The 25218-nt window shown below is 46.0% G+C and overlaps 5 protein-coding genes across 9 annotated transcripts; 1 reads left to right on the plus strand and 4 right to left on the minus strand.

Annotated features, from left to right (window-relative positions):
- Positions 1 to 19: 19 nt before the first annotated feature.
- Positions 20 to 3656, minus strand: LOC6524580 (proline-rich extensin-like protein EPR1). 2 transcript variants are annotated; one of them, XM_039370988.1, is made up of 4 exons: positions 3519 to 3656; positions 1494 to 3062; positions 429 to 1440; positions 20 to 365 (listed from the first exon to the last, which is right to left on the minus strand). In XM_039370988.1, exons 2-4 carry the CDS (start codon positions 2610 to 2612, stop codon positions 157 to 159), a joined length of 2340 nt encoding a protein of 779 aa, XP_039226922.1. In that variant the 5' UTR covers positions 2613 to 3062; positions 3519 to 3656; the 3' UTR covers positions 20 to 156. The 2 variants fall into 2 exon arrangements, with proteins under 2 accessions (XP_039226922.1, XP_039226920.1); XM_039370986.1 differs by having other exon boundaries at positions 1494 to 2767; positions 2827 to 3589.
- A 76-nt stretch (positions 3657 to 3732) lies between these two features.
- Positions 3733 to 4998, minus strand: LOC6524581 (2-methoxy-6-polyprenyl-1,4-benzoquinol methylase, mitochondrial). Of its 2 annotated transcripts, XM_002100402.4 has the most exons (4): positions 4727 to 4998; positions 4245 to 4663; positions 3857 to 4185; positions 3733 to 3779 (listed from the first exon to the last, which is right to left on the minus strand). In XM_002100402.4, exons 1-3 carry the CDS (start codon positions 4920 to 4922, stop codon positions 3883 to 3885), a joined length of 918 nt encoding a protein of 305 aa, XP_002100438.1. In that variant the 5' UTR covers positions 4923 to 4998; the 3' UTR covers positions 3733 to 3779; positions 3857 to 3882. The 2 variants fall into 2 exon arrangements, with proteins under 2 accessions (XP_002100438.1, XP_039226927.1); XM_039370993.2 differs by having other exon boundaries at positions 3733 to 4185.
- Positions 4999 to 5544: 546 nt separating this feature from the next.
- LOC6524582 (protein strawberry notch) lies at positions 5545 to 22516 on the minus strand. Of its 2 annotated transcripts, XM_039374955.2 has the most exons (13): positions 21945 to 22516; positions 17352 to 17469; positions 14192 to 14635; positions 13048 to 13416; positions 10646 to 11092; positions 10185 to 10570; positions 9715 to 10121; positions 9215 to 9649; positions 7950 to 9156; positions 7402 to 7888; positions 7186 to 7324; positions 6739 to 7123; positions 5545 to 6650 (listed from the first exon to the last, which is right to left on the minus strand). In XM_039374955.2, exons 1-13 carry the CDS (start codon positions 21945 to 21947, stop codon positions 6420 to 6422), a joined length of 5058 nt encoding a protein of 1685 aa, XP_039230889.1. In that variant the 5' UTR covers positions 21948 to 22516; the 3' UTR covers positions 5545 to 6419. The 2 variants fall into 2 exon arrangements, with proteins under 2 accessions (XP_039230889.1, XP_039230890.1); XM_039374956.2 differs by lacking the exon at positions 13048 to 13416 and having other exon boundaries at positions 21945 to 22515.
- On the minus strand, positions 11502 to 12656 carry LOC120321634. The gene has a single exon (XM_039374975.2). It carries the CDS (start codon positions 12388 to 12390, stop codon positions 11614 to 11616), a length of 777 nt encoding a protein of 258 aa, XP_039230909.1. The 5' UTR covers positions 12391 to 12656; the 3' UTR covers positions 11502 to 11613.
- Positions 22517 to 23169: 653 nt separating the features above from the next.
- On the plus strand, positions 23170 to 24858 carry LOC6524583 (proteasome activator complex subunit 3). 2 transcript variants are annotated; one of them, XM_002100404.3, is made up of 3 exons: positions 23170 to 23276; positions 23348 to 23859; positions 24022 to 24858. In XM_002100404.3, exons 2-3 carry the CDS (start codon positions 23478 to 23480, stop codon positions 24387 to 24389), a joined length of 750 nt encoding a protein of 249 aa, XP_002100440.1. In that variant the 5' UTR covers positions 23170 to 23276; positions 23348 to 23477; the 3' UTR covers positions 24390 to 24858. The 2 variants fall into 2 exon arrangements, with proteins under 2 accessions (XP_002100440.1, XP_015045757.1); XM_015190271.3 differs by lacking the exon at positions 23170 to 23276 and having other exon boundaries at positions 23307 to 23859.
- The last annotated feature ends 360 nt before the right edge of the window (positions 24859 to 25218 follow it).

Genomic DNA, 25218 nt, shown 5'->3' on the forward strand with positions numbered 1-25218 from the left:
GCATTAAAGAAACGATCACTTGAATTTTTCCATAAATAACTTATTTAATAGCAACATAATTTACAATACAAGTAGAGTACAAATGAGCGAGCGCTGCAAAAAAAAAACAAAAAAAATTTGAAAAGATCCCTAAAGAAAATGAAGTGAGTGGCGAGCTCAGTAGTGGTGGTAGTTGTGGCTCTGCTGCTGTTGCTGCTGTTGCTGCTGTTGCTGCTGCTGATGCTGCTGCTGCGCCAAGTTGGCCTGGGCGAAGATGTGCTCCAGCTCGGCGTCGGTCAGCTGGTCGAAGATGCCGCCCTGGCTGCCGATGCCACCACTGCCCGCACTCAAGGACGATGGCTGGCTGCCCACGGGTGGCAGGTAACCTGGAAAGTGTAAACCAACTAGATGGAGTTCCTTGTGGCATAGAATGCACATTCTTAGCTCACCTTCAGCTGGCGAGCTGCCGTAGGGCGGCAGCAGGGTGATCGATGGCCGGTTGGGCGACGCTGGCGCGGATTCGGTGGGTGGACTGTAGAAGACCGGCTTCCACGGCTGCTGCGGTGGCTGCTGAACAGACGGACGCTGTGGTGGCACCTCCGACGGCGTCTCCGGCTCCGGCGACTGGGGTATCTGCGGCGAGGCTATGCCCGTGCCGGATTCCGGACGCACGGGTGTGGAGCCCGGCAGCGGCACAATGCCGCCTGGAAACTGCGACTCCGGCTGACCGAAGGTGGGTGGCTGCTGGGGCAGTGGTGGCTGTGGTGCAGCCGGAAAGAATTGGCTAGTGGGTGGACTGGGGAAAGCAGGCACCGTGGGCACTGCTGGTACTCCTGGCACTGCTGGCACTGCTGGCACCGGTGGAGGCGATGGAATGGCTGGCGCCTGTGGGAACTGCGGTATCTGCGGAAAGCCGCCGAACGGAGGGAATGCGGGAAATTGTGGGATTTGTGGGATTTGTGGGATCTGAGGTATGGCCGGAATCTGAGGAATGGCGGGAACCTGTGGCACTTCGGGGGCTTCTGGTGCAGCTGGCACTGCAGGCTGGGCGGGCACAGCGGGAACAGCGGGCACAGCGGGTTGGGCAGGCTGGAAGCTAAAGGTGGGCACTCCGGGGAACTGCGGCGGTTGCGGGAACTGGGGGATCACGGGCAGATCCACAGCTGGGGGAGCCGGAACACCGAAGGCCACTGTGGGTTGGATGGGCTGGATGGGTTGGACGGGTTGCAGGGGTTGAACTGGTTGAAGGGGCTGAACTGGTTGGATTGGAGTAACTGGCTGCAGGGGCTGCACGGGCTGGAAGTGATGGGTGGTCACCGGTTGCACCGGCTGAACGGGCTGAATGGGTTGGATTGGCTGAAGATGTTGAACTGGCTGCACAGGCTGAATGGGCTGAATGGGTTGCACGGGCTGCACAGGCACAGCCGGAGCAGTTGGAGCATAGGTCTGCACATAGGTTGGCTGCAACAATGGAATAGGTATATTGAACTAGCTTCCTTTGGTGGCCAACTCACCTGGACGGCGTGCACATGGGCGTGAGCGGGCGCATGGAAGTGGAGCGGCTTCACGGCGGACTGGAAGACCACGGGCTTCTGCAGGTGCTGGTGCGGATAGTTGACGCTGTACGAGGAGACGACCGCATTGCCGGGACGCAGGACATACGAGGGCGGCGCCACGCCGGTGGACAAAGCGGTGGCCACGCCGGTGGACAAGGCAGTGGCCACACCAGCGGGAATGGCGCTGGCCACTCCGGCGGGAATGGCAGTGGCCACGCCGGCGGGAATGGCGCTGGCTACGCCGGCGGGCAGACCAGTGGGCAATCCAACGGGCAGGGCTGGGGCGACGGCGGGCAGCAGGGCAGCGGGCGCGGGAACCAGGGCGGGCAGCAAACCGGAACCGGAAACCAGCGGCTTGACCAGACCATGGCCGTACTTGACGAAGTGGCGGCGCGGTGGAGCGGCGGCCAGGAAGGCACTGCCTCCGGGCAGCTGCAGACTGTAGCCGTAGTGGGCGGCATAGGTGCGGGCGGGCCATTGGCCCTGCAGGTGGGCGTGGCCGTGTAGAATGCCACGCTTGTGCTTTCCGGTTGTGACCTCCACTTGCACTTCTGTTTCCGTTTCCGGTTCGGTGACCACGCTCGTCGTCGGTGCACTCTCCGCCACGGATTCCTGTGGCTCCGCCTCCTCGCTGGTCACTGTCAAGGTGGGCGTAGTACTGGCGGGGGGCGTGGCCGAGCGTCTGGTCTGGCGCAAACGTAAGGCGGCATCGACGCGATGGTTAGCCACGATCACAGCCAAGACCATCAGCAGATGGAGGCTCCTCGAACTGGCCAAGAGATGCATGTCGCTTGTTTTCGATATATATTTTGACAGTATATATATATATATATGTATATAGTATAGGGGTTGGATCGCCTCGCGTTTAATCCGTTTGCTGCGATCGCCGCCAAGAAAATGAAATGAACTTCCTTGGTCGCTGTTGTATTTATAAAGCGGACATCGCGGCACAGTGGAGTGGCCATTGTGCTGGCCACAAAACCCACTGTGCATACCAATCGCCAGCAATAACATCGCCACATCGGTGGCCAATGCACCAGAGTCGGTGGGTCGGCTCATCGGCATGGCACACGGCATGGATTTGGGCAGTTTATGACTTTTACGCAGCCATTTCACCTGCCGCAATCACAAACACACCCCTCACCCACTGACCAGTGCGCCTCATTATGCTACGCCGCCACCTGACCACGACGCACTGTGGTGCCGCAGATCATCATCATATACATAGATTCCTGAAGTACGTAATATATCTCCTTTACTACCGATTTTACATCGTACTTAGATGCCTCACTTTAAAGTTGAAGCTTATGACTATCCCATCAACTGATGAAACCCATCAACTTGTCCACTTCTTCATTCAGCTGGTTTCGCTGCCCCGCTCCACTGTCCCATTGGCCGGAATCCACCTACGCATGCGCAGCACGCACCAAACTTTTGCTTTCAATGGCCTGCATGTTTTCTGCTTTTCATCGCCGGACTCTTTTCACTTTCCGCTGCCGCAGATGGTCCGAAGGTTTATGATATGGCCTGCAATTTAGATACAAATCAAAAAAGTGTCGCCTCTTACATAATCCGTGTCAAGATATTCGGTGGTGTCCAAGTCGTTCGATATTCGTGCTAATCAGGCGCCGGGTGAAAGCATAATAAAAGCATTGTAATAAAAGCAAAAGTGTACAATTGAAAAGCAGCAATTAGCAATTAGCATGGCACGGTCAATTATTTTGATGGCATTTCAATGCTATCTGAATGGTGTCTGAATTGAACTGAAATTCGTTAAAATTCAGCATTAACACGCATAAATTTCACCTAAATCAGCAGCATGTAGCCATAGATAGTGGATAGTGCTTGCATTATATCACACACCATAGCCGTAGATGGACTTTCGATTAGCCTACATTGATTTTCACTTTTTTTTTGAAAACTACTGCCTGGTTGCTTCGAATTTAAATCAATTGAACAATTGAATCATTTGGTACAGTTTACTTGTTTGGGTTAGCATATCTCGCCCGGTCATCGCAGTGGGTCTGGCACACAGTACTCTCAAGGTCTTTCCCAGGCCTTGCCGCCGCAGATGTCATCAAATCGCATCAAATCGTGTTTGGGTTTTGCTTCTTTTTTTTTTTTTGGCACATATAATACATATATTTGACAAAGAGCCACATAAACCTCAAAATGTAAACACACACACACAGAGGAGCTTGTTCAATTCGATGCTTTATGACCTGGTCGACGTGAGCAGCGTGGCTAAACGCGAAAAACCAAACAAATACATGATAGTTAGGCACCACCAAATGGGTTTTCAGGATTTCCTAATCGCTTACAGCAGAGATCACAGCTCACGGAGCTCTCACAGCTTGAAGCCGGAGTGAATGCTGACCACGCCGAAGGTGAGGTTCTCGTGGGACACCTGCTCGAATCCCGCCTGCTCGATCATTTGCTTGAACTGCTCCTGCTTGGGAAACCGGCGAATGCTCTCCACCAGATACTGGTAAGCCTGCCACTGACCAGCCAGCAATTGGCCCATGGGCGGGATCACCTGGAAGGAGTACTGGTCATATAGCCACTGCATCGTTTCGTTCGTCAGATGGCTGAACTCCAGGCACATGAAGCGTCCGCCCGGCTGCAGCACCCGATACGCCTCGGAAAGAACCTGGAATGGGATGTGGGAGGAATGAGTATAACAAGTACAAGTAATGAGGAGGCTTCTACCTTATCCACATGCGTGCAGTTCCGGATGCCAAAGGCAATAGTGTAGGCGGTAAAGCTAGCGTCCGGAAAGGGCAACTTCTCGGCATCGGCACACTGCCAAGCGACGATGCAGTTGGACAGCTGGTCGGTGGTCAGTCCCAGACGCTTGGCCCGCTCCTCGCCGACGTCTAGCATGTGCTGATTGATGTCCGACACAGTGACGTGACTGGAACGCTGTTGGGGATTCGGCTGGTTGGCCAGGTAGCGCAGATAGCGGAAGGTGATGTCTCCGGTGCCGCCGGCCATGTCCAGCAGGCGCATTCCGTGCGTGGGACCCAGTCGTTCAATGAACACATCCTTCCACACGCGATGTATGCCCAGGGACATGGCATCGTTCATCATGTCATACGAGTTGGCCACCTGTTCGAAGACCTCGTGCACTGTGCACAAAAATAGGGTTACTTTCGGTGCTCCGTTTGGGGGCTAGCTACAAGCGCACTCACCTTTTTGTTCCTTTTCACTTTCCCGGACTGTTTGGAAGCCGAAATGCGTGGTTTGCTCCGTTCCGGATGTGGATGCCGTGCCACTTGACTTCTCCGCTCCCAATCCTGTGGAATCCCGGGCTGATTGCGCTGCCGTCCGCATGTGGACGAATCTCCTGGCCAAGGAGAGCAGCCGGGTGCTCCTAGTGCTTTGCATTTCGTTGATTCTTGGGGGCTTTCCGTCAAGAATTTATTATGAAATAACCACAACACGAAACAGCCGGTTAGATATGGTACCATATGCTGAACGAAATCTATCGATTAGTGCGCTCTCGATTACTATTCCCAAGCTGGCGCCAAGTTCAAACAATGAACGACGTTGATAAATGGCCATTTTCAGCCAAGAGATGATGAAAAACCCCGAAATAATGGTCCAAATATGGAATGTCATACCTCGTTGAGCTCGTAATTAAATTTCCAATCAAACTGTGTTTTCAGAAAAAAAAAATTTTTTTTTCACATTTTTTGCAAATTTTGATGATGTTACCCCTTACAAAAAGTGCGAAAATTTGGCCAAAAATTATTTTAATAAAGTCGGTCAAAAAGTGATTTGGTTGGTTAGTATTGGTAATTAGGAGTACAAAACTGTAATTCTTTTTGCTTTCTGACCATTTTTAGCCAAGTTATACCAAAACTACCAATCGTAAATAAGGAAATTTTGGCGAAAATCGTTTTTCAGTTTTTTCGATCTTAAGATCTTACATTTCGATTCGCATTACTTTTGAAACCAATAAGTAGGAACTAGCAAGCCATAAATAGATGGAATAACAAGACCACAGTTTTCATTTAATCCGCACATTTATATTTATTAACTGTACGTATGCGTGCACAATTCACATGATTTTTCAGCGAACATTTTTATTACGCGATTCTCTTAACTTATATTCAGATGCCTCTCAATGTCTGTTGGTTAAACTTAAGATTAGTTACATTACAAGTAAATACCTAATTACAAAGTTTTGTTTGATTAAAAAAAAATGCCTTATCTTGGGGGTTTCACTTTTTGCTGCGCTGCGCTGCGCTGCAGCCTTACAATTGTTACATTAAAAACAATTAAAAAACGTATTTATATATATAGTAATAATAAAAATAAATAGTTTACAAAACGTGGCTGTTTCTTGTGTGTAAACGTAGACTTTAAGCTTAAACCGAATTTAAATTAATCGTTAAATCATTGAGAAAAGTCCATTTATAAGCGTTTTCATTTCGTTCTCTATATATCATCATCATATCTTCTGTCCGTTGCGCGGGTGTCAGTACGTGAGTGTGGTGTTTTTATGAGCTATGACGAGCCAAAGTCTGATGGATGGGTTGGTGGTATGTACGTGCGTTTTGGGTTGTACATGGTTAAGTCTATTTAAAATTAAAAAAAAAAAATGTTGGTTTCTTAAGCCTTTGCTGCTGTTCAGGAGCCATAATTCATGTCCTCTTACACATACGCTATGTATTTACGTGTATTTATAGTAGTATTTATATATATATATATATATTAGGTTGAAGCTTAGCCTGCTGCACATGCTCCATACCATCCGCTGTGGATTCAAATATTGCTTGGCCTCGGGTTTGGAAGATACGGGGAAAATAGCGGACTCAAAAAGTGAAGCCATAACAAAATCACACAACTGATACTCCAGTGTACCCACTCTACACACACTTAGTAGTTAAACTCCTCCTGCTTCTCCGAATCGCTGCGCAGATCGGCCACCAATGGCTCGAAGCAGGACTTGGGTATTAAGGTGCCCACAATCTTCTCACCCTCGGTAGTCTTCATGCGTATCACTTGCATCTTGCTATTGGAACGTGTATTCAGTATGTGCTCTACGCGTCCCCAAACGGAGAGCACGGATCCAGCCAGAACGTGGTACAAGCGTTGACGCAAGCCCACCTAAGAAAAAAAACACAAAAGGCAAAGATGGGTAACAGTCGTTAAAGATTGTTCACTAGTGAAATCTCTCAAAGTTATACACACTCACCTCACAGTCGTTCCCCAGGCTGACATTTCTACAGTTGCCATTCCAGTAGGCGTGCGAACAGGTGTTCACCGAGGCATCGTACTGTTCCGTCCAGTGCGGCTCCGCCTCCTCGCTGGCCACCTTGCGATACTTCTTCTCGAGCTCGAAAAGCGATTCGTGGCGCACCTGAAGACCAGTGTTTGGTCGGTATATCTGACACATGATCTCCTTTTTGCTGCGAGCTTTCTTTTTCTTGCTACCGCTGTCCGAATCGGTGGTACTGCTCGTCGAGCTGCTGTTGCGTGACTGTTGCTCTAGGATTACCACCATAATGGCGGTTCGCTTCTGATTGCGCAGCTGGTGGGACAGATAGAAGCCCTCGTTCTCGTTGAACAGATCGGCATATCTGCAATTAATTCCAAATTCATAGAAACAATTTCCTATTTACAGTCATATCGCTTAACTTACTTGTCAATGGCCTCCTGCCAGATCATGCCTCTTTCCACTCGAACCGTGTGCATCTCAGTGGGCGCCACGCCGGTGGCATGTTTGCGCACGAACCGAATAAGTCGGACGCGGGTCACATTCTCACCGGCAGCTCCAAGATCTAGTGAAGTAAAATAGATACGACGATATTACAATTAACCCGGATTAGGAGTGACTCTCGCTCAACGACACACTTACCCACAATGCCCAAATCGAAGCGACCGCCGCGCTTTGCCTGCTGAATGATTGCCGTCATGGTGTCCGTAAAATACTTGAACAAACGATTCTGCAGATCCACCGGACAGCCGAGAATACGATTGAGAAACTTTGATATGTTGTTGTAGTCCTTGTCGAGACTCAGCACGCCCGGATTACTCTCGCTATTCACTATAATGCCCACACCAACCAAGGCACCAGCGATGTCCTTGAAGAACTCGCCGCTGTAGTCCGTTGGCGGCGGCACCAGCGGTGACTCGTAGCCCATTATGGTGCGCATCACCGTTTCCAGAGCTTGTCGACCATATTTGTTGTCTATATTAAACTGGGAGAGATCACGAGTCTCCGTGGCCCTGCGATCGCCGTGGGTGAGTGCACCCAGCGATTCCAGACGCTTGGCAACGGTGGAGGCGAAACGTCTTTCACCAGCCAAATCCGAGATGAGGAAGATGTACTCGGGCGCATTAACCTGATCAAAGATATTGTATTATAATACGAAGAATCAGTAACTATTTTAATATTCAACTGACCTGATTGGATCGGTGGGTACGCCCAAACTGCTGGATGGCTCTGTCGGCGGACCAGGGCAACTCCAACGTAATGTGGACACGTCGTCGCTGATTGAAGACACGCCGATCACTCTGGAGAGAAATACCACTGGACGCCGCTTCCGAAATGATTGCCACATCCTTTTCACCGTCCATAAAGCGCTGCTTCTCCGTTATGTTCAGCGTTTCCAGTGGGACATCCGATTCGGTTCTGGACTCGTATTGGATGTTACCATCATCAGTTTGTACAACGCGACCTCTTCGACCAGTCATTTCGGCGACATTATCCGGGCCACCCAGTTCGTCGATCAATTGATCCAGCGTATTTGGCGGCAGTCGGGAGCCAAGTCGCTCGATCTTGCGCAGCAGCTCCTCTTTCATCGTGCAGGCTCGTTCAATTGCATCTTTGGGCGGAGGACCATAGTTTAGTTTGACACCATTCACACCCACCGGCGTGACTGTGCCTTTCAGCTCTTGTTTCTTTTGCAGCAGATCCTGGATCTTATCCTGCGTGGAGAGCTGGGATTTGCGGTTCTTGGCCGCATTCAGAGCAGCAACGACAGTAGCGGACATGGACGTACTGCCACTGGGATCGGTTGCGGCTGAACTGGATGCTGATGAGTTGGTCTCCTTTTTGGTCTTCTCCTTCTTCACCTTTTTCTTGGTTTTCTTTTGGGTCTTCTTTGATTTCTTGCTGCGCGCATTCACCCAGGGATCGATATCGCTATCGCTGCCGCTAAAGAAGGGATTAAAATCGGAACTAGCATCGCTTGCCACGCTTCTCCGATCGCTGTCCACATCGTGATCCTCATCGTCCTCATCTTCGTCATCCATATCACTCCTGAGGTCGTCATCACTATTTGCCTCATCGCTATCGCTGTTCGAGTTGCCTCCATCCCGTTTCCGATTGCGTTTCCCGCCTGTATCCTCATCGTCACTGTCGCTATCTTGCCAAGATCCACTGCGCTTCTTCTTTTTCGACTTGCTGCTTGTGGAGCCGTTGTCATTGTTATTACTTCCCTTTCTTTTGCCAGCCGCCGTGATGCTGTTACTATTGTTACCCAAGCTGGAGGTGGAATCGGCAGCGGATGACAGGGAAGGAGTCTCATCGTAGAGACCCAGGATGCGGTTGATGCGATTGCGGTCGGGTGCCGGAAAGTGGCGTTCGACAAACGACTGAAAGACACCTCTGTGAAAAGAATGTGAGTGTTAATGAATCTGTATAGAAGTAGTTTTCGACTACTTACTTAGCCGTAGACACAAAGTCGGTGAGTTCGCCATCGTCTCGTTCCAACTGATCTAGAGTTCGTGCCTCGCCGGTGGACTGCAGACCGATGACAACACACTTGCCGTATTTTATGGACTCGCGAGCCACCAGCACCGCATGGTTAACCTTGGCGGCGATGCAAAGGTATTTGAAAAAGCGCTGATGCGAGGACCAAAACTGACCCCACATCGTCTTCTTCATTCGGCTCTCGGCATCGATCAGTTCGGCCGCCTCGGTGAACTTTTGCATGGCCTCCACCCAGAGCTCCACGGACTGATCGTAGATCTTTCGAAACTCCTTGGAGAGCGGCACCTCCTCGATCTTGAAGCTCACGCCCTTGAAACTCAGTTGGCGAGCGATGTACATGCCACGCAGCTTCATGTCCATGGCTACGATCTCCATGGCGCCCACACCGCTGAAATAAGCAAATGTGTGTGTAAAGTTAACAATGTTCAGTTCATATAAATCAAGTCAGCTTACCGTCGCTCCACGGCGGTGATAAAGTCGTTAAAGTTGCCAAAGGCCGTGCCCTGACCCCAGAGACCCAGACGAACCATATAAGCCATATTCTTGGGCTCCGAGGCACCCGTTGCGGATGCATACACCACGCGTGCCTTGGGCAATTTCTGCTGCAGCTCCAGAACGGTCTGGCCCGTCTTGGTTGGCTTGCCAGAACCGACGGGACACAGATTCTTGGCCTTGTGACACTCGTCGAAGATGATGAGGCCCTCGAAGTCTTCGCCACACCATTGCAGAAGCTGACGGAAGCGGGATCGGTACTTGCCCGTCTTGTTATTGGACTCGCCTATCAACGCGGAATATGTGCTAAAGATTACGCCTCGCTTGCAATTGTTATTCACATCGGAGCTGATCTTGGCGTATTTAAACTAAATGGGATGATGACAATGAGTTAATAGCACCATCGCAGTTGACTTGCATTTGAGACGCACCTTGTTGAGCGCATGAACCTCGATCCTGGTGGCCCCGATATCGCTGAGATCCCGCTCGGCATCGTACTTGAGATCGTTGGACACGGATATCCACAGCGCCTTCTTGCGCCCCTTCAGATAGTTCTCGTAAATGATGCCGGCGATTGTGCGACCCTTGCCCACACCAGCGCCGTCTCCGATCAGGAATCCAGCGCGACTTCCGTCCGGTAGCAGGTGATCGTGCGCCTGGGAGGCGTACGTAATGGACTCCAGTTGCAGGGCGCTCAGATGTCCGCTGTTGATTGTTTCGTGCGGCAGGGACAGCTTGTAGTAGACATCGCAGGGCTCCACGGAGCTCAGCGATGCTGTCTCCACAACGGCATCCGGATGTTTCTTGCCCAGTTTCACTGCGGGATCGAGACAAATCACGTGTGTTAGTCACTTAAATTTTGGTCTATACACCACCGGCAATTAAAACTTACATTTGGCTGGCCAGTAGTCGGCGTAGGTTTCGGCTACACCCATCTCCTCGTAGTCGACCTCATCCTCCTCCTGCTGGACATAGGCAGCCGCTGAGGCGTGTGCAGCCGCCGCCGCTGCTGCTGCAGCTGCACTGGTCACCATTGCGTTGGGATTCATTGGCTGAATGGGCGGCGGTGCCGTTTGTGGACGTTGCATCGATTGCATGAACATCTGGAATACGTTATTCGGTATGCCACTGGTTAGGTATTCCGGATTCATTGCGATCAACTTCTGCACGGCCTCCATCATCGAGTTGTTCCCCTTCACACCGCTGCCAGGTGCACCGCCAGCCGGTCCACCGCCACTGGCGGATGTGGCCATTGATGGCTTCTGATTGTTCCCGATGCCGCCAACATTTCCGGCCACCTTAAAGGCGCGAATTGGAGCAGCTCCGCCCGCATAACTCACTGGAAGGTAAAGGGATTCGGGTTGGTTGTGGTTTTCGCAGCAAGTTGTTTGGTTGTTTGGATAATGTTGTGGTTAGTTGGTTGGTTAATTAGGCATACACGACATACACCAGAGTGAGTGAGAGGTGTATATGCGGGGAGACATCGAATGGAAAGAGACAGAGGAAGGCGGTCGGAGAACAGAGGAAGATAGAAAGATGGGAAGAAAATAGAAAGAGTTTCGTTAGTAATCAACTTTATGATGGCATTAATCACTTGTCAGCTCAACTAAAGACTACAGAATCTAGCGAGTGTCCTACAAATCTACTCAATCCGCAATAAGCTATCTATATTCCCACAACACATTCACACATCAATCGAATACCCCGCGATTCATTCAATAAATTTAACCCAAGCTAATGAACAATGGTTCTGCAGGCAAGCCAATTCATTTATTTCGCATCTACTCCAGTGATGCAGCTCCAAACGACTGGAAAGAATCGCTCTACTGTTTGTAGGAAATGTGTCTACCATCCAGTGGGTCAGCCGTCAAAAGGAGTCGTGTCCACTGGCAGATGGACCAAGGTCTTCGCATGCCTGCGCGGATGATGGACGGGTGGCCAGTAGCGATTGTTGCGATTGAGGTGAATGGAGAACAGCGACTTCTTCAGCAGCACCAGATTGACTTGGCACTGGGTCCGCTCCCGTTCTCTGACCACGTAGGTATCCGAGCTCTTTGCACTACTGCTGGGCTCCGACTTGGGTCGCGACTTGTGTGCCCGAGCCATCAGCAAGTTCCTCTCGCTGATGGACTTGCCGTTGCAGCGAGGATTGCGGTAGATGACAATGGTAGTCACAGTGGCCGCCGCCGCCGCCGCCGCCGCTTCCAGGCTACCAGGTGCTCCGGAATCTTCCAAGCTGCGCGACACCACCGATAAGCCATTCTTCAGTTGACGCAGCAGTTGCGTCTTGTCCAGTGGCTGCGGCAAGGTGGCTTCTTCCACCTTGATTTTAATGACGGGCTCCACGTTCTCCACACGGTCCACCAGGCGTCGCAATAGTTCCGCAATCTCCTTGAGGTCGCTGCTCGAAGTACTCGTCAGTTCGGGCACCAGTTTCTGGCGTATCAGCCGCTCCATCTTGTGCAGCGCTTTGGAGTGAACGCTGTAGAAGCCCTTCATGGCCTCCGCCACCTTCACATTGATCTCCTGCTGCACTGCGTCCCAGTTTAGTGGCTTCAGAGGCGGTAATTCTACGTCCTTCGTTTCGAGTGCTGTTTTCTTATTGCTAATGGCATTTGTCTTCTTTATAATATCCATTACACAAACTCAAAATTTTACTAATCTGCTAACATCTACCGTACAAAAAAAAAAATTGAGTTACAAAAATTTCAAATTATACAAAACAAATTTTTAAAATTTTTCTTTGGAGTTTTGCTTTCCTCGAAACGTAAAAATGTAGTGGCATTCAGCTGGACGTGACAAAGTTAGGTGACGAAAGAAACGACAGGCGCCTACTACTTTCCGAATTTCGTTACATTCTAAATTTGGCTAAGAAAACATAATTCTTATAAGACAATAAGAAAATAATGAAACAATTTAATGGACATGGGCAAATTGAAGACTAACTAAACCGAAAGATATGAAATAACATTCCATTATTCTTAAGAGCTGATTATTAAACAAATAAAAGCCATTTTGAGGAGTGCTTTTCTGCAAAACTCGCATATTTTCTATTCCAAAAAGTATGAATTGAATATTTCTTTGCGTGTATAATCTTACCTTTGCAACTATCTACGCAAAAACCACCTCCTTCAACGCACTTAACCCACAACTGCCACACACTTAACCCACAACTGCCGCACACTTTCCATGCATGCACACACACACACACACACATTATAGTATTATTGTTGCTTGAGATTTTGGAAAAGAAGAGCGGTTTTTCTTGGTTGTTACCAACATTAATCGACTTACTCTGCGCCAATAAAGACGCGGCCATATTGAAATTAGCAGCAGAGGCTGAAGTAGACGCCGCCGCCGATCCGCCAAAGAAATTGCCAATGGGATTGGGAATGCCGCCGCTCACTGCTGGTGAGTTCCTCACCGAATTGGCGGCTGTGGACGGCGGCGGAGGCGGTGGGGCGTTGCTGCCCTTGGCGGCCACGTAGGCGGCCAGATTCATCAGTTCGTTGGTGCTCAGGCTGTTCAGATAGCTGCTGGTGGAGCCAATGGTGCCAATGGTGCCAATGGAGCCACCACCACCACCACCACCAACCTGGGACGAACCAGTCGTCGTACCAGCATTGCTCCCAGCGCTGCTCCTGGCCGCTGGACTGCCCATGGCTAATGGAGCACGAGATGTCCACCATTGGGGTAATCGTAAGCAACAGAACAAATAACCACAAAGAAACAATAACCGAAACGAAACGAAACGAAAGGAAAGGAAACGCAAAAACATAAAGAGGAAATAAACCATAGAAAATGGGATTGGGGGGAAAATGATATAATATATACATTTCATTTGGCGGCATATATAAATCGGGTTTAAATCAAGAAAAGCAATTTAAAGTGTTGAGTGGAGGAATAGAGAGAAATAAAGAAAGAGAACAACACAAGCATCATTAATTATTTGTGATCACAGCTAGTTCTATTTAGCCAGTGCTGCCAACTATTAGTTACATGTACATCATTAGGTATTTAAACTATATATTTTAATATTTTTAATTGCAATGTAAAGGTATTTGTGTAATACCTGATTGATTTGCTCATATCGAACTCAACAGAATCTGTTTGTGGAATTTACTAAGCTCAACTAAAACTTTATAATAAATGGAGTTTTCCAATTTATATAGTTTATAGCTTCTAGTTTAATACACATTTATAATAAATGGAGTTTTCCAATTTATATAGTTTATAGTTTCTAGTTTAATACACATTTATAAAGTGACTGCCACTTTCTGGTAAATTTTTGTGTAAATTCGATTAATGAATTGGCAACACTGCTGTTAATATTATTAAGTTCTCCGCTTCTCGTCTGTGTGTGCTGTGTTCTTTATTTTTATTTTTTTTTGATAATATATCTTCATTTATTTTTTTTGAGGAGATTAATTGCACTTACCCGTTATCGCGTTATTCAGTTTCTTTGGCATATTGTTTAAATTATTCTCTAGGGCTACTTTTCTCGCTACTATCGGTATCGCAGTGATTTTTCCGCCCAGTGCCACGCCCCCAACTGTTGGTGTACCGCCCACAGTGATTGGTGTTGCTGCTGCTGTTGTTGTTGTTGTTACTATTTGTCGCACAACGGTGTTGTTGTTAATGTTGATGTTGTTATTGTTGCCGTTGCTGCTGACAATATTGTTGTTTCTACTGTTGACGCTGGTGATAATGTTGTTGTTATTGTTGTTGATGCGCAACAACGATATTGGCTTGATTTTATTATTGCCTATAACAATTTTGGCCCCACTTATGGGTATGGGTGTACCGCCCTTAGTCGCCACGCCCACTCCACTGCGGATATTCTGGGCGTACGTAACGGCTGTGTTCAAATCGCGACCACCACCTAAAAAAAAAATAAAATATATATAAGAAATAAGCATGGAAAGTTTTAATAAGTTATCTGTTGTTATGTTTGAAATCATTTGTATGAATTAAAGAAAATTCTAGTTTGCAAATGCGTTTGCCTTTGAATTTGGTTGAGCTCTTGGAAATTACAAATATGCTTATTGAAATTCGAGAAAACAAAAGACACACAACACTATTAGCAACCAAACAAGCAATTATACAAATAAACCATTAAACGGAATTTAATCACAGGAATTTATACAAATAAAACATGAAACGTTACAGGAATTTATACAAATAAAACATGAAACGTTACAGGAATTTATACAAATAAACCATTAAATGTCACTACAATTGAGTGTCGCCTTTTCGGATCTCGAATCACAAATGCTGCCACCTTCTTGCACTCGGAAACACGTGATTAGAAACGGGGGCTTTCCCGCTTTTTGTGTGCAAATGAGCAAATGTGCGAGTGTGCGAGTGTGTGTGTTCGAATACCTAATGCAATTTGTGCACATTAGACCCCAAACCCGTTCAATGCGAATCGAAGACCTGCGACATTCCACCTCCGAGATTCCACCACCCAGATTCCCCAGATGAGCTGCACAAATTGCAGACATACCCAAACCAACCACCCCTCATTTAAGGTAAATACCTAATTAATGAGCAAGCATACCACCAGGCACATAAGGTGCATCTAAGTATGTGATATACTGGCCCAGGCCACTATGTGCCACACGAAAAGGGGGCGGAGGCGCGGCAAGCGGGTGGGCGGGGCAGTGGGAAAGGTCAGTTGGCCGATACATATAATCATAATTATATGCGCACTCCAGCGCACATGGACAGATGCAGATGGAGATGCACATTCGTCTATATACTGACTGCATCCAAATGCGTTAATGCCCGTGATTCCCGCCACCCCCGCTAGATGGCGCTGGAGATGGAGCTGGAGATGGAAATGGACGCGGCGGTCAAGATGATGGCAACAAATCGAATTCCCTGCACCACATTCCGTGCACCACAAATCCCAAAAGGCTCTTGGGATCTCAGACATCAGGCACGCGAATCAACAAATAAGAAAACCAAAGACACAGCACACAATGTACAAGATACATAATATAATTATATGTTGAAGATTAGCGAAACTGCAGCACAGCAGCTTGACTGCTGCATATAAATATAATTCAAATTTTTCGTACATAAATTACTCTATTATTGAGACATGCAAATAGCAATTGCTTGACCAAACGATGGACACTGCAAATGTTTTTCTCAAACGCCATTTGCTATTCAATTATTTAACGAGTACTCGGTATTCTTACAGTAAACACACACCTGTCAGGAAACTTGCCCCTTTCTTACACGAAAAAAAACTACAAGTTGCACAAGAGTACGATATAGCTTGCTTAATAATTGACTCTATTAGTTTAATCCTTCAGTTGTTGTTTGCGAGTGAAGGACTTCATAACTGGCCCTTCGATGCCCGGAGTTCAATAATTTACCGCGGGATGTCCAGCCGACAGTTAATGACGCACGGAACCACTGGCTCCTCCCGAATACATATACATATATCTATATATATATATATGGCCATATAATCGGGCTTGTATGCCAGAGTGTGAGCCACCATGGCGGATATGCGAGTACGGGCACATATGTGCGCATTTATAATTCCCATATAGGCCGTTGTATATATAAACATATCGTATATATATATATATATGCCCCGATATCTAGCAGATCTGAGGCAAACAGAGCGCAAGGCTTGGCAGGACATCGTTGGATGTATCCTTCGACTTCTGGACTTCTGGACAGGTGTGCATAGCGGTTTTGGTCTCAGATGGCGGGGGTGCCTGGGTAATTTCATTAATGTTTCACTGACTAATGCGAGTGGCCTTTTAATTAATATTGGTTGGATAGCAAATCAATTGCATGGGTGCGCTTATAAAGGGATTGGTATAACTCATTAGGAAACATTGAAGTTAAGACAGCAATGCAGTGGTCCTTCGATTTAACAATATATTCTCAAAATAAATCAGAAAGTAATTGTCATACTTGTTGATTTTGTGTAATAAACAAGTCTTTGAAACTAACTATTAGTTTGCATTTCATAACCAGTGATATTTGAAGCTATATGGCTATATGAGCTATAAAACCTTTTTGAAATAAGCCGCACATTTCTGCAGCATTTTTTAGCAAGATTAGCAAGAATGTCATAGGAATTTCATAAACTAAACGGATAAAATACTGGCACAGTTGATTGAAATACCTACTGAATGCGTTACTGCCTGGCAGTGCTCCTGGGGAGCTCCTCCCCAAAAAAGCACCCACTTGCTCGCTTTTATCTCAATCCCCCAACCTCTTTTATATCAACCCCTTTTGCTACGCCCCTGTTTTTAAACTAAATCCCTACGCCCGGGTGGCCAAAAAACTATGTAGGGTTCGGGGTTCCCACTCGTTTCTGAAACTGCATGAAAGTTGGAAAGTAAGGCCCACAACATTGAGGGGGTGGGGGGTTACCTATGGAAATTGTTGTCCAAACAATAGAAAACCGAGTGCCGTGCCGTGCCGTACCGATGCCAACACCCCCCAACACCCCCCTTTCCCTTTCAAAGTGAGCCCACATTTCACTGTTTATTGCTGGCCAGTTAAGCAGAAGCTTTGGTTTTAAAGGTTTGAATACGAAATGCGATATGCGATATGCGATGACTTACCGGGCACTTCTATTTGATCTGGATCCTCGTCATCGTCGAAATCGGAGCCCGAATCGTCCTCATCGAAATTATCATCGTCGTCATCGGCGTCCAACAGGGTTTTTCGCTTTTTCGATGTCTGTAATTTAAAAATTGTGTAAATGTTTTATTATCTGATAATTTAAACGAATTTTAAAACATTCTTTTTTTAGTGCAAAAAGTGAAGTCTTAATTGTTAATTGTTTCACCCAAAATATGAATTTTATATTGTTTGGTACTTTGAAAACATTTTCGATATATGCACTCATCTGACGCTGAAGTCTTTAAAACATAATAGTGCACTTCGTTTTGCACTAAATTTCTTGCAGTGCACTAGTAAAACGAACGACATCGCGAATTTAAATCGATATTTTCATAGTTTCCCAGTTCTTATGCTGCACACAAACATGACGCGAGCACTCAAAAAAATAACACAAATATTCACGGGGATTCACTTAAATAAAATCACACCAACAGAGACACACACACACAAACATACATGCACACACATAGATGGCAACGAAAGGCAAACGAAAACAAAGATGACAAGTGACACAAAAAAGCACGAAAAACCGCATCCATTTTTGTAGCACACTTTTGAGGGCGAACCAAAGTGCGGGGACTTCCCCGGATGTTTAGAAAAAACGGCACAAAAAGCACGAGCGAAAAAAAATGCGCACGCCGGGTGAAGAAAAAAAATAAATGGGGGAAACCCCCAATTGCAAACGGGCAGCAAAAAAAATATATATAAGCAGCAAGGGATATATATATATAAAAAAAAAATATATCTATGTATAGAGGGGAAAGCACACTCACAGAGTTTTTGGGTGGAAAAAAGCAGGACCAACGGTCAGATGCTTTGCGTCGCCGGTTGGATGAGGTTCTGCGGCAGATCCTGGGATCTAATAAGCTGAGAACAAGCAAGCAACTTAGCAACTTGGCAACCAAGTTAACCTGGCAATTGGAAGCCACCTCTTTGTTCACAAATTGGGCACAGATGGGCACTATTTTTCAGAGTTCGGAGAATTGTGCGACTGGCTCGATGCGCGTGTGGGAGCCAACTACCCAAAAACCTCGGCCGGAGTTCGAAGACCGGAGTTGTCGAGCAGCAGCTACGGGCCACTTTGCCAGTTTGCCAGCCAGTTTGGAATACCACCAAAAACAAACCCAAAATGGAAATTTCACAGCGAGCACGAGTACGAGCACATCGCACATCGCACAGGCAAAGTTGGGCTGCACTTTTTCGACGGCCAGCGACAGGGGAGCCGGGGGTTAAACGGGGTTACCAACGGGTTAAGCAGGGTGTTATGGGTGCGATATGGGTGGGCCCATGGGCTAATGGGGTGGGTTTTTGGCCAACATCTCTCCACGGTCAGGACGACGAAAGGCGAGCCAGCACAGAGAACCAACAACGACGAACAACGAAGAACGTAGAACGTGGAACTGGGAACTGGGAACAGGGCGATAAACAAACGCGAGAGTCCAACCCCTTGGCAAAGGACACCGTGGGTTAAGTTTGCGGCAGGATGTCCCAATTAATCATTTTTATTGCCATCAATCTATTGTTAATCATTATTCGATTTTTAATCATTATATTATTATCCATTATTTTATTATTAATCTTTTTTTATTGATATGGTTTATGCTTTATTTGCTTGACCAGCACATATTAATTTAAAGATGTTTTGTGACCCTAATTTTATAATTTCCTTTAGTTTATAAAAATAAATATATATTTAATACCACGCTATCATCTACAATCCTATTCCACCATATTCATCACAACAATTGCCGCGGACCACAGTGCTCCACTTTAGCCCGGAAAAGGGGTTGGCATTTTCCCACCCCCCTCCCCATGTGGCAATAAAACGAAGTAGCAGCAACAAAATGTTTGGCATGCAGAGATACGAAGTTTCCTCCTTTATGCGGAATATGCATGTGCTTCCTCTGCTTCCAGAAACCCCACATCCCATCCCATCTCCCCGCCCACACAACTCTTGTAGCCACCCCCTCAACCCCTTGGAACAAAAGGGTTTTGGCTCAGTTGGCTCAGATGAAAGCGGACGAGGGGTTGGTCAGGGGGCTGGAGCGGGTCGAAAGTTGGGGGGCAGGAGGAGCTGGAGGAGCAGCAGCAATCTGTAGCGCATGTACAGCAATTAGAGCAAGACAGACTGCTGCGGCTGTAGCTATGGATGTGGATGTGGGCACGTCCTTGGGGGAAGGGGTAGGGTGCTGGAGGGCGCCGGGGGGGTTGGCGACGGGTCTGGTTGGCTCGTTCGCTGGCTATATGCGTCCATACATGTATATATACACCTCTTGTACCTCTGTGTGCTCTGGGATAAAACAACTGGCGAGGGACTTGGGCCAAAAGCAAAGCAAACAGAACCAGCCGATGCAAACAGATGCACAGTGAACACTCGCTGGAATGGTCCATCAGGGCAACAAATGATCTAAAGCAGTATGATACACTCCCATAGTTTCAAATAAGTTTTTTTTTAAAACCAGCTTAACTAATTCCTTCTTTTAATTGCTTGATAATCCCTAATTTCCTTAATATTTCTATTGTACTTTTTTTTGGCTAGAAATATTTGTTGACTTATGTATTTGAAGTATTTCACGCAAGTAGTTAATTATAAAAAAAGAATTTGATTTGATATGAGATAGTTATATAGTCATGTTTTTAAGCTCAAAAGATAAAAGAAGTTGGATATTACCAACTCAAATGCAGTCCAATAACGAAAGCATTATTCTCACACCCCTAATAGAACCCAACTCTGTAATATTTCATCCACACCTCCCGTCTATTACTGGATTGCAACATTTTTGTTGACACACAAAATAAAATCAAAACGAATGACCTTGCAACAAGGGAAATGTTGAAAAGCTTTGGCCAAAAACATGTGTTTCCATCAACCACCCACCCGCTCACACAAATAGAAACATCAACATGTTGTTGCCCAAAAAAAAATAACAAAAAATGGTAGGAATTACGAAAAATAAACAGCCACAACATTAACCCTTATCAACAGGGTTGACGAATGAAAAAATAAAAACAAAAGATGCGGATAAAACCAGATAAAAGCGAACAAAAAAGGACACAAACAAAGGCCAAGGAAAATAGACCTGAAAAATGTTACAAAAATGGGGAGAGATTTAGCTAATGAGGGGATTGCCAGAAGTTGGCAGAGATGTTGACCAGCAGGCCGAGGAAATGCGTGCAAAGCGCAGGCGCCAAAAAACTCGGAATGCAGTGGCCAAAGCGAAAACGGCGATACATAACACGGCTCGGAGGACCACTTACCCACCCTCCCCAATCAGAAATGTTCTGAATCCTCTGAATGCAGCAGAGGCAAAGCAGCGCAGCTTGTGGGAGGGGCAACTCGCATTTCCTAGGATGCAGTTCCGAACTGCAGCTGCAGCCACTGCAGTTCTACAGTGAAAACCCCTCTGCGGGGATTCCCCCGAAAAATGCTGACATGGTTTGGGTCTCTGCTAGCGGTTTCTCACTCCTGCGCGGTTGCTGTCTCCGCTGAGCAACAAGTGAAAGGAAAATACTTGGAAAAATAATAACGAATAAATTCGGGTGAATAAACGATAAGAATTCAAATCTATTTCTTTATCATAAGGATAGGGATAATTAGTATAGGTTAGTATTAGTATTAGTATATCCGCGCATTATAAAACTACAAGTTTCGAATTATTTGTTTTACTAACAAAACTCCCATTTTGCAAATCAAAACAACGAAAAATAAACAAGCTTCGCTACTTGTAAACAACTTGAGTTGTTTTATAAGCATTTATAGGCATAAATATATCCAATTCCCATTAATTGACATTGGGCTAATTATATAAAATATATAATAAACAAATATATATATACTCAAATTCAAATTTGCCAGAAACAGGGTATAGTTTTGATAATATTCGAAACAGTGCCGCCCCCTAAAATAGTTTTCATCTTCAATTTAATGATGGACCACAGCCCCCTCCCCCGTCCATGGTCTTAACCCACATGTTGCCCCTGAGTCGCATGGCCTTAACCCTAACCTAGCGCAACTTTTGTCGACTGAATTCGTTTAACTCGTGTGCGGGGGGAAAAAAAAATGCCAAAATTAAACTCAGCGTGTGTGCGCGAAAGAGAGGGCCGAGCGCGAAGACGGAGCATGAGAGGGAGAGAAAAACACATGGTTCCAGGCCACGCGAAAATGCGAAATAAAATGCGTCCTTAGAAATAACCAAAGAAAACAACTGCAAATACGAAAAAAGGTGCAGCGGGAGGAGAGTGTGCGTGCGTGTGTGTGGGTGGAAGAGGAAAGAGCAAAAGCGCAAGAAAAAGAAAAACAACAATTATTGAATGAGTTGCCTACTGCTGCTGCTTCTTCTCATTATTATTCTCCTTCTTCCGCTTCTGCAGGCGCTTTGTTTTTATTTTATGCATGTGAGGGTGTCAGTGTGTGTGTGTGGGTGAATGTGTGTGTGCGTGTGGAAAATGGCAAAATTTAGCAACAAAGAAATTTATATTAAGTCATGCTAGCGGCGACAACAACAGCAGAAGGCCAGCTAACTTAAACTTACCATTTTGATCCTCCAATTGCTAACGGTTGTTTGTCACTCCGATGCTTGTTGTTGTTAACCACAAAAAAAAAAATAAGCAACAGACCGCGCACACACGCGTTTTTCGCTCTTTTGTTTGTTTTCTTCGGTGTTTTGCTTGAAGTTTATATATCAGTTCGGTTTAAACAATGATTTTTCGAAGTTGTCAGCGGAAACGGACACAATTGTGCGGCCAGTCAGACAGCAAATGTAGCGAAAAAAAACGCTATACTCCGCAATACTCAACGCGTTAGAGATGTTGTTGTTGTTGTTTTTCAGTTGTTGTTGCTGTTGCGATAATAACCGCATGCGTGTGCGTGCGCGAGTGTGTGTGATGAGTGTGTTTCTCTGTTGTTGCTGCACGCGGTGTTTCGCTTCAGATAATTTGGTTCGGATGTTGTTGCACCGCACAATACACGCACTGCATTCGATGCAACAACACTCGGAATCGGAATCAAGGAGGAAGGAAACGAGAACGAGAAGGAAGCGAGGAAGCCGAAAACACACGTAACATGCCAACTATCGCAACTTCGAGATGCCAACTAGATAGAGCTGGAAAAACATCGATGTCACTATCGATCCGTGATGGCAAAAATGGAAATATCGAAACATCGGTTTTGGCGATTATTGATTAGCGTGCCGATATCTATTATGGCTGATATCTGGTCACTCTAATTTATAGCGTGTTTGCTCCTAAAATGTTAAAGCATTCTATTACTTGTAGTTTATTTATACGAAACATATTTTAAAGAACACATATACAAATTTAAATGTTACTACATCGAATTACAAGAGGTTTAATTAACTTTTATAACATTTGATACAATCTTTTGGTATAACACGCGGTATGCATTAGTATATCGATAAGGTACGGCGCGCGTTTTATTTTTAATTTTTTATGATTATATATATATATAGCCTATTCGTTTAATTGCTGTTAAATAATAGTAAACATATATAAATTTATTAACATTTATAATATGATAAATAAAAAAACAGTGCTTCCGCTGTTGCATTTCCATATTTATGTCAATAACAATGTGCATAAATGCACATGAAGTGCAATATGAAACATGTTATGCAAACTAACTAACAAAACAGAAAGTAACAACTGAAATTTCAATTATTCATTGCTAACAGAATGTTCAATAAATAAAATAAAACATTAAAAAGTCTCGCCTAACTCTGTAAAGAATTTCTGGTATTTTCTTGCGAAATTTCAGCAAATTGCGATAGCGCATAAACATCGATTATTAATTTTTCCCCACCTCTAGCACCACATGTGTGTTGTTGCTTGGGCATCAAAAATTGTCGGTAAGTCTGCTTTTCCCGCTTCGAATTTCGCAATCCGCCGACACGAGTCCTTAAAAGTCCGCCGATTTCAGAGCGTCCGCGTTGCTGTTTGCTGTGGAGAAGGAAAAGAACGAGAAGAACCGGTACTACGCCAGGAAACAGGACTCAGAATAGGATATAAGGTTTCCACGGACACGAAACGAAATCCACATAGCTAACAAAATGCCAAACGACACAGTGGTGAGAGTGCAGGAGTACAAGGACTCGCTGATCCTCAAGGCAGAGCTGCTGATCACCAAGGGGTTCCCGGAGAAGATCGTCCAGCTGAACGAGCTGTTGTCCACGCCGATGTTCAACGAGCGCAACTTCGACGAGGTGCACCAGGACCTCAACATCCCGGCCCTGCCGCCTGTCCTGGTTAAGAATCACGAGGACAACCAGTCGGAGGATGGCGATCATCCGCCCACCAAGCGCCAGCGCAAGGATGTCATCGTTTCCGGGCAGCCGGTGCTGGCACTGCCCGCCGGTACGGTGCCGTGCAACAAGCCGCTCTGCGAGATGATCAAGGTCGTCAAGCCTATCATCAGGAAGCTAGTGGAGGATTGTAAGTGCACCGTATTCTATGAGTTCATAGTTACCTTATTTACCTTTATCTATTCAAAAGCCCTTTCAATGTTCCTAAAATTGTATGAATTCCAAAAATTTGAAACATTAGCCTAGCAATCGCCTGAATTCCTAGTAACTCCTGAATTGGTTTCTTCCGCAGCCAATCTACTTAAGATGTGGATTTCCTTTATGATACCCAAGATCGAGGATGGCAACAACTTTGGCGTCTCCATTCAAGAGGACACGCTGGCCGAAATTCAAACTGTTGAATCTGAGGCGGCCGCCTTTTTTGACCAGATATCGCGCTACTTCCTGTCGCGCGCCAAGGTGGTGTCCAAGGTGGCCAAGTATCCGCACATCGATGACTATCGGCGCGCAGTCCTCGAGCTGGACGAGAAGGAGTACCTCAGCCTGTGGCTGGTCGTTTGCGAGGTGCGCAATCGCTACTCCTCGCTGCACGACATAGTTATAAAGAACCTCGAGAAGCTGAAGAAGCCGCGTTCCTCAAATACCGAAAGCCTGTATTAGGCTAGGTATTTCCCAAGCCCGAGCCTCTACTTTTTTTTTTTCTTCCTTTGCCTCATCTTACTCCTTGATCAACACACAAATCAACAATCAGCCCGTAGAGCGGACGGTCACCGGTTCTTGTGGCTACTCGAAAAGCTAAGACTCTCCACTTTGGTTTACAAACATCAAAATTCAGTCAAGTGAAGAGCAGTGATTAAGCAATAGCTGTAGCCTAACAACAATCGACTATTGATCCATTTGTACTACGTGTAGAGTGTAATGTCGAGTTTAGCGTAGAATACAAGAATACCGATGCTGTATAGATTCCACTAATAGCTATAGCTATGCATATAAAGAATAGGCGAACTCCATTGACACATTTTTTCAACATTTCCTAATGTACATTTTTAACACATTTTTCACAAGGAAAATGTCCTTTCAAGATGTGTGAAAAATAAATCTTAATAAGTGATTCGCCCCGAATAGGTAACGCTGTGATTGTTTTCTTGTTTTTTTATATTGGACGGTTGGTTTTACTTTCGGGATGGATGCCTGTTGCAAAATCAAAACAGGTGGAAATTATTGCATTCGATGCGGCTAATCGAAAAAAAAAATGGCATTGCGAAGTATTAAAATGTCTGTTCGTTTGCTTTAGCAGTTTAGATAATTCTAAACGTGACTATGAATTTTTTAGAAATTTGCGCCAGCCAATTTGTATTTGTAAGATTACGAAATGAAACTATGTATTTCTTGAAGTGTCTTTGTCGGACAGCTGCAATACCAAAGCTGCCTGCTATGGAACTTCCAGTTCGAACATGTTCGATTCAAACGCGCGCCAAACGGAAAATTC

The sequence above is a fragment of the Drosophila yakuba genome, chromosome X (assembly GCF_016746365.2).
Source record: "Drosophila yakuba strain Tai18E2 chromosome X, Prin_Dyak_Tai18E2_2.1, whole genome shotgun sequence".
Lineage (NCBI taxonomy): Eukaryota > Metazoa > Arthropoda > Insecta > Diptera > Drosophilidae > Drosophila > Drosophila yakuba.

Excerpts from the sequence above, each read along its gene's own strand:
- LOC120321634 (XM_039374975.2), bottom strand. The coding sequence starts at position 12,390 with ATGGATATTATAAAGAAGACAAATGCCATTAGCAATAAGAAAACAGCA.
- LOC6524582 (XM_039374955.2), bottom strand. Across the intron at positions 9,157-9,214 it reads GACTTTGTGTCTACGGCTAA|AGGTGTCTTTCAGTCGTTTG; the intron begins GTAAGTAGTCGA and ends TTCTTTTCACAG. Across the intron at positions 7,889-7,949 it reads GTACCCACCGATCCAATCAG|GTTAATGCGCCCGAGTACAT; the intron begins GTCAGTTGAATA and ends ATCTTTGATCAG.
- LOC6524583 (XM_002100404.3), top strand. The coding sequence starts at position 23,478 with ATGCCAAACGACACAGTGGTGAGAGTGCAGGAGTACAAGGACTCGCTG. Across the intron at positions 23,860-24,021 it reads CAGGAAGCTAGTGGAGGATT|CCAATCTACTTAAGATGTGG; the intron begins GTAAGTGCACCG and ends TTTCTTCCGCAG.
- LOC6524581 (XM_002100402.4), bottom strand. The coding sequence starts at position 4,922 with ATGCAAAGCACTAGGAGCACCCGGCTGCTCTCCTTGGCCAGGAGATTC. Across the intron at positions 4,664-4,726 it reads AAGTGAAAAGGAACAAAAAG|TGCACGAGGTCTTCGAACAG; the intron begins GTGAGTGCGCTT and ends TTTTGTGCACAG. Across the intron at positions 4,186-4,244 it reads ACTGCACGCATGTGGATAAG|GTTCTTTCCGAGGCGTATCG; the intron begins GTAGAAGCCTCC and ends ATCCCATTCCAG.
- LOC6524580 (XM_039370988.1), bottom strand. The coding sequence starts at position 2,612 with ATGCCGTGTGCCATGCCGATGAGCCGACCCACCGACTCTGGTGCATTG. Across the intron at positions 1,441-1,493 it reads CCCATGTGCACGCCGTCCAG|CCAACCTATGTGCAGACCTA; the intron begins GTGAGTTGGCCA and ends CCATTGTTGCAG. Across the intron at positions 366-428 it reads CGGCAGCTCGCCAGCTGAAG|GTTACCTGCCACCCGTGGGC; the intron begins GTGAGCTAAGAA and ends TACACTTTCCAG.